At 41.8% G+C, this 12430-nt stretch overlaps 1 protein-coding gene across 1 annotated transcript in view; it reads left to right on the forward strand.

The window, feature by feature from the left end:
• Positions 1-9400, forward strand: part of gbe1b (glucan (1,4-alpha-), branching enzyme 1b) — a 107141-nt gene extending 97741 nt beyond the window's left edge. The window contains exon 16 of the mRNA XM_034867664.1: positions 7343-9400. Within this exon, the coding sequence (XP_034723555.1) occupies positions 7343-7405 (63 nt within the window). The 3' untranslated portion in view covers positions 7406-9400. The remainder of the gene's footprint in view (positions 1-7342) is intronic.
• Positions 9401-12430: the final 3030 nt, after the last annotated feature.

Below are 12430 nucleotides of genomic sequence, written 5' to 3' on the forward strand. Positions count from 1 at the left end.
GTAGCTTCTTTCATAGGCATCCTCGTAGAGATTGCACAGGGAGACTTTAGTCTTGCATAAAGATGCTTCTTCTCCTCCTCTTCCTCCTCCTCACACCTACCTGGTAATGATAAGAATAATCAGACAAGAGCCTTTGCGGGGGCTGTGAAAAAGGTTGCCCACATCATCCATGTTTTATTTAACAACTGTTGCTTTCAAAGGTTGCACAAACTTCTCCTCGCCTGTCTTTTTAATGGGTTTGCCAGTTCTCCAGCTTCCTCGTTACCGAGCGATAATACACTCTCATATCCTCCAAGAATGCATCCCTCCTCAGACTGAGAAAGAATGCACATAACTGGATGAAGCCGAGTTTGGCTCGGCAGGCCGTGGCGAGCATGTAACAGCAATGCTCTGTGTTTTTATAAATGTGCTCCTGGAATGTTGTTACTGTGTGTGACATCACTTTAGCACTTTCAGTCATGTCTTTTTCTCCTTTATGGAAAAAAACAGAATTATAAAAAATCAATACGGCTCCGCCTCACCTCCTCAAAACAACAAAAACGTAACAAAATGGAACCTGGTAGACAAAACACGGATGGTAAGCAAGTTGTCCAGTGCACACAGAGCAATGCTGCGTATTGGGGTAGGAGTGGGTTAGCGTCTAACCAGAGGTGATTTAAAGATACATTGTGTAACGTTTGTAATTGTACTTTATCAAAATCTGTACTTTCATTCACAGTTTAGTTTCTTTATGAATATTGACCACCACCATCAATTTCAAGTATTCCTTTTGGCTTGGACTTTGACATTTACGCTTGCATGAACTGGGGTAGACGCTCCACAATCATGCACAATAACGTTTGACGGTAAGCAGGCTATACTGCTCCGCCTTTTGTGCTTTTCACTCAGGGAGGAAGGGAGGGAGGGAGGGAGGGAGGCAGGGAGGGAGGGAGGGAGGGAGATTAGTCCACTGCCAACAGATTTGAAAGCCTGTTGCGCCTATTTCTCGAGGGCATGTAACTGAGTTAAAAAGAGAATTAAAACAACAACGCGACAAGCAACAAGACCAAAGTATAATATTGGAGTGGCTTTTCAAAGATAGAAAGAGCTCATATGGAGCAAGGATTTTTTTAAAAGACGCCAAAGTCACCTGCTGTTCAGCCGATTTGTGTAAATTAAAGGTTTTATAGTCACAGTGATTAAATAACAAATGCTACAGTTTATAAAGAGCGCAAGGTATGAAATGATATAAAAATATATAGATATGTGTCTATATGAGTGTCTATTACTACAGGTATGCACAGGCTATGACTATGACTATGGTAATACAGCTATATTACACATATATCAGTAACACTTTACATGACACTGTCATAACTATTATCATTAATCAAAGTGACATTACCAGAAGTTGTTTTGGTCATGACAAGTTGACATAAAATTAGTTTGGGTTGTCTTTGAAATGGCCACTTGACCTTAACCAGGATGACATTACCAGAAGATGTGTGTCATTATAGTGTCATGACAGCCAGTTTAGTGAAATATCCTGTCACTCCTATATCTGACCATATGCTACAACTGGTCTCTAACCTTAACACCCTCTGGTTATGTCATCATAGTAAATGTCAAGTTGTCATTACAAAGACATCCCAAGCAAATTTAATGTCAACTAGTCATTACCAAGATATCTTCTGGTAATGTCACTTTGATTAATGTCATAATGTCAGTGTCATGTCAAAGTGATGACAGTGTCATGTCACGATTATGTTGCTACTTTCAAGTAAAGTGTTACCGATATATGTAGCATAGCATAAATGCTGCCTCTGTTAAGTTAAAGGGTCACTTTTGGCGATAAACCAGATATGGTCCGTGTTAGTACATTCTCACTTTTTACTCTCTCGCTGCTCTTTAATGGCACTGGTATGGTTTGTTAGTAATAACAGAGTCACATAAAGAGAGTGAGGGCCTTATTTTAACAATCTTAGCGCACGGCGTGAAGCGCATGGCCAAGTGCGTCCAAATAGACTTTTGCTAGTTTGACGGCTGAATGAAGGATCCGTGTCCCTCAACTTCCTGTCGAGCACAAAAACAAATAAAACACCCTGTTAATTCATCGTCATACCAGATCACATCTCACTGCACTCCACCTAGAAAACCGCCCAGAGTTGTTCCCTCTCTACTCCTCTGGATGGAAACAAACTGCTCTGGTATTTGTGGTTCTGTTCTACGTGATCTCGCGAGATCTCGTGGGTCCTCGAGACTTCAGCTGTCGGTCGTGGCCGCAGCCGTTCCGCAACAAATCCGGACCGGGTGGGTGTTGACAGTATAGCGTCACGCAGCGGAGCCGATCCTCACCCTTCTGCCACCGGTGGAAATTACGACTAGGTCTTAAAATAACAAAGACACCCGTGTCGGGCTTGGTGCTGCTCCGGGTTCCACATAGGGCCCTGGATGTTTGGACAGCTTGCCATGAAGCAGAATAAAAAAGATGAAAAATGCACTCTTCTCTTTATGCAAATAAAGAAATGTTGCAGCTAAGCCGTCATCTGAGTGAACTGACTGCTTGATACACTCAGCAGGGCATTTCATGAGAATCTCGCACATCAAGAACTAAGACTACTGCTATTGAACGATTACAATTTATTCATTTAGCATGAAAAAACTTAGTGTAGTCAGAGACTACTGTACAACTCGCCAAGTGAGAAAATGGGTTTTAGGTTTAACTCTTTTGCTGTCAAAGGCGTGACGCTAAGAAACACTGATGAATAATTAGCCTCTTCAAAACCTTTGATAAACTTTGCATGCATCAAAGGGCTTGTCTCCTTTGACAGTTTCACAAAAAGAAATAAAGCTGAAGTGAGGAAGAAAAAGGAAATGTGAAGGGGAATGTAGCAGGCTTGTAGCAAATGATCAAACCGAGAACATTTCCATCAGAAACTTCTGAGGGGGGAGTGGGAACTTACAGAGTAATAGTGTGACATATATACAGCACTAAATCCTCTTACACACACTGTGTATACTGCATGGAGCATGCACTGTGCACAGGTAGGAACTTGCATCATCCTGACATATTTATATTCTGATATATTTTTATTCATCCATTTTGTGTGAGATAAGAAAAACACAATTTGAAAGTTCTTTTCAGATTTTTGTATTGTAAATCTTCATCTAAACCAACGACTGACACACCGTTATAATTGTGTATCGTGTTCTCAATTTTGCAAAGTTATTTTTTCCATTTTAAACATTATTCTCTTAATGTGGGGCTTTTATTCCTAGTAGTCTTGATAACATATTATTCAATCTGTGAACATGGTGAGAACCGGGGTCAAAACTACAAAATGAGACCCTGGTTTCAAACCGAAACGGATAATATCCTTTAATTGAGTCTAGAGTCAGATTAAAATCTAAGTCAGGTGCGTGTTGTTACCCAGTCAAATCCTCGGCCAACGTGCATGCATGCTTCCAGGGAGTGGATCCTTGTTCAGTGAGTAATGGATCCAAACAGAGACACGTCTGGAGACTTTAGGTGCACAGCAGCCCGGGTCAGGATACAGAAACCTAGTGGATGATATATTCCTGTGAAGCACCTCATGAATCCTTTATCAATGTGTTTGAACATAGATCATATTGAGTATTAGCCTGAAGGCTGGTCTCTGCTCTTGAAGTGAGTAGAAAATCCAAATTCTCACGAGTGTTATACGAGGCGATACGTGAACCTTCGGAAGACAAAATAAGTGGAAAAAACTAACAAACAGCCTTGGCTGTCTTTCCCCTAATGCGGAACATGTACCTCAAATCAAACTGCTCTGCCTTCTCTACGTCTCATGTTTTTGCAGTTGTGTTAATAACACTTGGAACAAATTGTAAGCTTCACATCGGTTTCTGTTGTACAGTAACTGCTGTTGGATCTGACTGCTGTTGCTAAGATCAGAAATGTGGTTTATGAGTGTCTGCCGGTGAAGTGATAAACCAACACCTACTCCCAGTGACTCATCAGGAAGCAGCAGAGGCTTTATGGACAGACCATCGCCTTCACAAAACATTGGCAGCAGAACGAGTGCTACACCGATGAGGCTTGTTTGACATTATTTCTGCAACATTTGGATTAACATTGGGTGACTGGATGTGTGATTTAAATTAGATCGTAACATTCTGTAGGTTAACCAGGAATGTGAAGCCATTCACACGGGGACCTACCCTGGAGATCCAGAGCTCTCGCGAGAGCACGATTTCTATTTGCTCAGCGAGTTCCTCTGGCATTGAGTAATGCTGCTCATTAACTATGTTCTTTTATTCGAGCTGCACCAATCCCATCGGTGTTTCTGATATAGGCGGGGCCAGTTGATTAGCTGTGAGTAGGTGACTGTGAGCCGGCTACAGGCCAGACGAGGCACCTTTCAGGGGCCGTGGTAGTGGAGTTTAGCCAGAAGAAAGTGAGTGTCATGCAGAGATGACCGTTAAGGAAAAAGGTTGGTGTTAAAACACTCCCGAGGAACAAACCGTTCCCTTGGTGAAAGTACCCTGTTAGGTTTTCACTCCTCTCTCAGGCCTGAAAGGGCTGTTGTGTCTCATGTGTTGACATCACGTTAGGCACACTGAGATATTTATTGAAGTTCAGAAAAGGGGGAAATGTTTCTAATGCATTTCCACTTACCTTTTTTAGGCTAAACTTAACTGTCACGACTGTAATCTCACAGCGGTACCTGGCTCACATGACTAGTAGCCTAAACATAACTGTCATGTGACAGGTCGCTGTCATGTGACAAGTCGTGATCGCTGTCATTTTGTAAGATCATACGAACCCATTTGAAAGAATGCTTATTAGCATGTTCCCTTATCTGGCACCGCCTGGCCACAGAGTTACATAGGCGTTCTTTAAACTGCTTTAACAAAACAATGAAGATGTTGTCCACTGCAATGGATTACAAAAAGGAAATAGCCAAATACACACCAGTACTGTATGTGTAGTATTAGTCAATTGCAAACTATTTAAATAAAGAATAAATAAAAGAGCTGAATAAATAGCATAAATAGAATAGTATGTTGAGTATTCGTCAATGATTTGCAGTAAATCGCTGTCCCCGCTCTGCTATACAAACTACGTCATGACACCACCTCTAAATCACTGAGAACGTTTCTGACCATAATGTAGCATAATGGGAATATGTGGTCCATTTTTTTAAGTGTCTAGTGTGAATTATGAGTGTGAGTGGGTAGCCGCTCATCTACAGTACACAGAGTATGGATGGATCGAATGTATAACACCTTAATGCTGGGAGACATAACATGTAAATTGGAATATCTTCCAATAATTCCATTGCCAACATTTGGGACTGTGTGCTCCTCTTTGTTCACACATGGATTTAGAAGGTGTCACTATTGCTATCTATCTATTTGTCGGAAATAAAAGCTGTTGACACACTCCAGGTTAGGCGCAGTGGTAGCTTTTGTTAAACAGGTGCAATGATTCGTTGTGCCGTCCCTTCTCTCTGCCGTGCCTCAGCATGGAGTCGCTCCCACTGCGACTGTTTAATTAGTCACCGATGTCGGTGGCGGTGGCTGAGCGCCGGGCTGCTCCCCTCCCTCGGTGACAGACTGTTGCCAAAGAAACAGATCCACAGTGAGCTCAGTTCCACTGATGCCGAGGGGCGGCTTGAAGAGTTCAGGGGGTGATTGAATTGTTTACAGTTCTGCAGTTATTTATTTTTTTTGAGTTTTCTGTTGGGAAATATAGCATCATTTATGTCTGCTTGGCTTTTTCTTTTGGCATGAATCTAAAATGACTAATGTTACACAGTGGCTCCTTGCCTCCAGACGACACTGTGAATATCAAAAGGATTGATCAAAGACTTTATTAGCTACACCGCTCCAAACCAACGCCCTCACTACGATTTCTTTGTACTGTATATATAGAAGGAATCTGACATTTCCAGGCTCGATTCCTGCTTCTTCTTTTTTTCCACGATGCTTATTTTTTTGCTGACATGTTTTTTCTTCAGTCCACCAAAACTCTGGAGATTTTTTTAGCTCAGCTTATGCCCTCTGGCAGATTGTATCTTCACAGAATCACAAGTTTACAGTTGATGCACAGCCAATATATAGAGATGATGAAACACACAGTAATTGCATTGATTGGAGAGTTCCGAATCGAAAATTAGGATTAAAATCTAATCATAATTTTGCACCCTGCTTTAGGCAAGATTGCTCATTTGGAGAGTTGAGAGCTTCAATGCACAAGCTCAGAATGTGATTGGATGTTAATTAATCTGCGACAGATTAAGTCACTGATCAAGAAATTTACAGCACCAGCTACGCCATGATGCATTTTCTCCATAGCTCAAAGTTGAACTGAAAATGCTTGAGAGCAGCTCCCGGGCAGGAGTGGAAGCTGCAGATCCAGTGCCCCCCAGAAGCTGCAGATCCAGTGCCCCCCAGAGGTCTCCCTGGAGCTGCACCTCTGCCACTCTGGTTGGACCTCTCTAACCTCGACAGGCCGCTCCCATCAAGGCCGCGGGGCTGTCCCCTGTCTCCTCTGAAGAGTTATGTTGCTGGAATGTATCCAAGTCCATTTAGTCAAGTACTGTACTTAAGTACACATTTGAAAATCACTACTTAGAGGAGAACGTGACTAATCTTTCCAGCGCGACACAATCACTAACTGTTGATGTTTCCGAGGCAGTAAGATTCTGTTAAAAGGGACAGAAGAGACAGAAATAGGATAGGAGGGACGTGATCAGTGTGTTCATTAACACTTTTAAAGCTCGCAGAGGGCAGAGCTGGTGTGTAACTAAGTACATTTACTCAAGTACCGTAGTAAAGTACAGATTTTAGGTATTTGTACTTTACTTGAGTCTTTTCTTTTCATGCCACTTTCTACTTCTACTCCCCTACATTTCAGAGAGAAATATTCTACTTTTTACTCATCGGACAGCTTTAGTTACTTTAGATACTAGTTACTTTAGTTCCTAGTTACTTTTCTTGACAATATCTACATTTTACTTAAGTAACATTTTCAAAGCTGGACTTTTACTTGGAACAGAGTACGTTACCAGTGGTGTATTAGTACTTTTACTCAAGTAAAGACTCAGAATACTTCTTCCTCCGTTGCTAAGTCTACCACCATGCTGTTCTCCCCCCCCCCATGTTTTTCTCCTCCCCTTCATGTAGGCGTCATGTCGACCTTTAGTCGACCAAGAAGCAATCGCGCCTGGTCTTCAAAGCCCCAGCGAGTGAAGAAGGATACACGTGAAGATTCGATAATCTCCAAAAACGGCTGATCTGTTAACATCATTAATCTTCAATTGTCAACTCACTTTTCTCCCTCCTTTCTTCCCTCCCTTTGTCTCTGTTTCTCTCTCAGGTCTACATCCCCTGCAGAACAGCTATTGTCCTGGCCAACGAGGAGATAGATTACTGTTATTAGAGGATGATTGTCTCCACGGAGACCAGGATCGAGAATGGATTCCAACGTCAAACTGAGTGTTAGCAATCACCTTCATCTTAAAGTCTCAACCTTGCTCACCACCCAGATCCACTTTTGGTGTCTTTTTCTTTAAATGGGGGTAAAAATATACATTTAAAACCAACCCGTTGTAAGCTTGTGTGTGCTTTCAGACACCATCTGCAACTTTAGAAGCTGTGTAACCCCATTTGCTACGGATTGGTCCATTTGGGAAGCGTCCAACCTAACCAGCAGCTAGATGCTAAAAGTTAAAGCCCTGCCGAGTCCATCCAGCGCTAGCCAGCAGCCATTTATAGGCTCTGTTGAATTTGGCGTGTCATCTGAAACACATGACCGGCGCCTGTGGCAGATGGAAGCAATACAACAAGCATTCAGACTCGATAGAAGCTTAGACAAAATAAGAATACTTTTGAAGAACATGTATGTTGAAATAATTGCACTTGGTTTAATTATTTTGTATTTAAATACAGATTACATTATTGTGTCAGAGTAATAATAATAATACCGTATTACCAGCACTTGAAAATCCAAACGTCCAGGTATTTATTCACTGCTGATCCATTTTCTTTTTGTTAATTTCCGTTTTGGGACATTGTCTATATAAAGATAATAATAATAATAAGCAATTTGCACAAAGTAATAAGCTGCTTTGAATTATTATACTGTTAATGGGTATCTAAAACAGATGTGTTGTAATGTTTGAATTTATGCAGCTACTGAGAGCATTTCCGGGGTTATTTATGGCCCTGTTATTTGCAGCCAGTAATTTGGAGCTAAAGCAAAGTGATAAAATCACCTAATTTGGATTGTTCATAACGTGTTGCATAATGCACAAGTAACATTTCTATCTGAATTACACAGTTTTCTTTCCACTTAAAAAAACACAATGCATGGTTTTCTCCCATTGAAGTAGTTTATGTTGTGTATTTTGCCGAACTCTGCTGAATTCTACTAAAATAAGTTGATACTGATGATCAACACATCTTTCTGTGTGGGTCGTGCAGGTATGACTCACACGCCTGACTACTTCGAGATGATTTGTGTGCACCATCTTCATTAGGTACTGTAGCATTGCCCTGAGATTTATGGCAGACGTTCCAGGAACACAGAATGTCTAAATTCGTACAATGTGCCCCTAAACAATTAGCTGGGACTTTTGTTTCAACACATTTCATGATTAAATATCTCAAAGAACAGCTGCGTCGCTCATCCTGTGTTTGCCCAAGCTGCTATCTGAAAAGGTTATCAATAAAACAAACGGGAATGAACCGAGGAACTTGGCTGATGATGGGCGACTTCTGAACTCTCATTCAGTCAGCGTGTCACTAGAATGCTCTTTCATACAAGATGTATTATCTTTTGAGGTTATGTTTAGCAAATGACTGTGATAATGGGCTGTTTCCAGGCTTTATGTTCTCTCGGTGTTACCATGTGAATGGGTGTCTTTGAACAACTTTAAGCTTTCTCTTGCACGTTTTCTATCAAAGTGATACTGTTATAAGTGAAAGAAGGGCTGATTTGGGGCATTCCAGATAAAAGCTAATGCGTTGATTTACTGCCATGGATGCTGTAACTGTGTGATCCACACCTACAGCATCCGTACACATTCGCTGCCGTTTAAGCGGCGTATTGTAGCGTGTGGCAGGTTTTGATCTGCCTTCCCCTGCAGCTGAAGAAAACAAATTTAAATTCAAGACCATCATGCCGTGTTTATCCAAAAGTATCATGAACATGTCATTTCTTTTTGCGTAACACCATTTAAAAATGCCTTCCTCTACTTCTCAAAAAGCACAGAGAGGATCTCTTTGCATAAATTGCGAGCAACGAGCTTGTGTGACTGAAGTGAAGTGTTTAATCATCCCTCATCTGACCCAATGTCATTGTCGTTTTACCGTTGCCAAAATGAATTGTCTGCATTTGTTCTCAAAAGTAAAATTGAAGTCTGATACATAGTAACTATTGCAGCATATTTCTTTCATTATTGCTAATGATAATAAATCAGTGCCTGTCGAGCCATGAGAAGACTGCGGAGGAACTGGATGTGCACTCTGACTACTGATTCCATCCCGTCGCTCTCGTATGGAAATGTAAGGCCGTCAGCGTCCTCCGGACATCGGGATGCTGCTCTGTCCTCGAAAACTCGTCTTTATGGCCTCGATAGTCCGAGCTCATACTAATTTTGGATGTTATTTTCAGTTGTCACCTGTCTGTCAGTTTCATCCATCAATGGAGGTCCCACATATGTGTGAGGCTGCCTGTACCCAGCAAACCCCCCCCCCCCCCCCCCAATGTTTTCAAACGTTAAACACGTTTGTATTGTTTTACTACTTTCAGTTATTATATATATATTATTATATATTCTTACATCATTTTAATGATTCTTTAGGGGGATAACTCACAGATGGGGTAGGTCCTCTCCCCCCCCCCCCCCCCCCCCCCCCGAGCGAGATTTATGGCTACGGCACAGGGTTGATGCTTGACCAGAAAACTGCATTGCAACTGAATCTACTAAAAAAGAAAGTTAATTATACCCCCCCCCTCCGTCACCTACAAAATGTCACCCGAAGAGCCAAACTGGCCATGAACAGATGCAAAATGACCATAAAGAATTATAAAACCACTACAAGGAGACACAAAATAACTACTTAAGGACAAAAAACACAAAGGTATGCAAATTGACCACAAAGAGACACAAAACCACAAAAAGACGCATATTGACAACAACAAAGAGACACAAACTCTGGAACTGGGGTCTTTCTTGCTCCTGCAGTACACAAAAAAGACGGTGGGGCCTTTTGCTGTGCCAGGGGGACCACTGTCTCATATCCCGTCCATGTGTGTATAGAACGCTGGACCAGACTTCAATAAGGAAGGAATCTACCTTGTATTGTCCCCTCCAGAACACAAAGTTTCACTTTCCATTTGGTGACCAGGGAAGCTGTGAAATGTTGTTATGGGACAGAGCTTCAGAGCAACTGCCTCAGTGGTTCCCACAATATGATGTAAGGGGGATGAAAGACAACTCATCAGACCATAATACTTCCATTTCCATTTCCAAGGCATCCTCACTTTGAGCATCTTACACTAAATTATGGGTCTTTGTGCGCTGGCATCAACGCGAAGCGGCCCCATGGAAAGCAGTTTGGGAAGATTACAATGTTGCTTTTGTCCAAGGAGGCTGATTCAACGCTGTGGTCATGTTCCGCGTTGTTTTTGGTGTTTGCAGATAAATGGTTTTGTATCTCTGGTTTTTCCGTTACAGTTTGAACCTGCGTATTTTCAGTAACTGGTTCCTGGGCTTTGTTTGGGTTTATGGTGAGTGTTTTGAAGCTGCACGACATGTTTTGTGTCATTTTTCAGTCTCTTCACTGTCTAGTAGCTTATGAAGGTTAATGCCTTAAATACATAATTCCCCACCCACCCATAAAAGTCCAATTGTGTTCTTGCGAGAACTCTGGATTTCCAGGGTACTTGATCAAGGCACCGGCTCATGGAGTTGGTCCCCGGGCGCTGTAAATGGCTGCCTGCTGCTCCCTTGAGGGATGGGTTAAATGCAGAGAATGAATTTTGTATGTGACAATATAGTACCTTATAGTACTTTACCGTTCCCTAAGTCTAGTATAAAGTAGTCTCCGGTGTCATCGCCCTGCGCTCTGTGCGTGCTGCCATTCTTCATCTCTGTTCGCTTGGGAACACACCAACACACTTTAGGTTAAGAGTCAGTCATCCGGAGCTCAGCACCGCCCAAGACGACTGTGATTGGCTTAAAGAAATGCAAACAACCCAGGGCGGTTATTTACCCTAACCTAGAACATACGTGTGTGTGCTGTAGCCCGACTCTACAGCGCTGTGGAGATGGCTCTGGCAATGCCAAACTAAGTATAAAGGATAAGAAAGGGTCTGCACTGTGTGCCGTGTCCGACGACTTCCATTTGTTTCAGTGTGATATTAGAGAAAAAACGTTGCTGAAACCGGGTTTAAACAGCATGTACGCCAGGAGAAGTTCAGAAAGGCTGAGAAACCACTACCTGTCAGGTTTGTTTCAACAGAAGATACATGTTAATGTTAAGTCTTTCTTTCCTGAGTCCATCCAACAATACATTATTAATGTTGAGAACTGTTTTGTCTTTTGTTCTCATTATTGATCTGTCACTTTTCTCATACTGTGGTACTGTGGTACCATACTGTGGTACTGTGGTACCATACTGTGGTACTGTGGTACAGTTTCTTGTGTCGGTTGGTGAGACATGTAGCTGGGACAACTCCTAGGAGCCGTGATTGTGTCAACGTTTTAGTTTTAGTGTCAGCAACATGAAAAGGGTGTAACACAAGTACTATCATGAAGAAATGAATGACGGGGTATGAGCTGCAACATTCAAATAATCCAATATAGACAAATATGACTGATAACATGTCATAGAAATTGAGCATGAACAGATGTATTTGGATTGGGAAACTGTTTCTCAGGTTAAAAGTCTTCTTTCTGGTGTGTAATATTTGAGGATTCTGTTTTTTCAAAAATCACCAGGTAGGCTATATATTATTTCTTTCTTTCTGAAATAAAAGGATGCTTATCTCTGTGACTTGAATGTAAATGTGTTACATGAGAGGCCCAAACTGGGACTACTGTAGTTGAGGAGGTTTTGTGGTGTCTGTCTTTTCCTTTCCTGGGTGTGCTATAAGCAATCCTTGCGACCGAGCTGTCTCTTTGTTGAAAGCGTGAAGATGAAAATGATGTCAACCTTGTCATTGGAGTATTTCTACCAAACGCTAAAAAAAAAGGAATACTTGTTCCTGCTGGGTCAACTGATGTGAATCTTGACTTTTATTGTGATTGCTGTGATTGTAAAGATCATCGGTGCCTGAATCAGGGAGAGGAGACGAGACCGGGTTTTCATCTTTAAGCACACTGGCAGTGACTGGTTCCAGTGGAGATTTTCAGGACCCAAAGTGACACTTGTTTTCTATTGTACGAGTTGATTGAAT

This window comes from Etheostoma cragini, chromosome 3 (genome assembly GCF_013103735.1).
Source record: "Etheostoma cragini isolate CJK2018 chromosome 3, CSU_Ecrag_1.0, whole genome shotgun sequence".
Taxonomy (NCBI): domain Eukaryota; kingdom Metazoa; phylum Chordata; class Actinopteri; order Perciformes; family Percidae; genus Etheostoma; species Etheostoma cragini.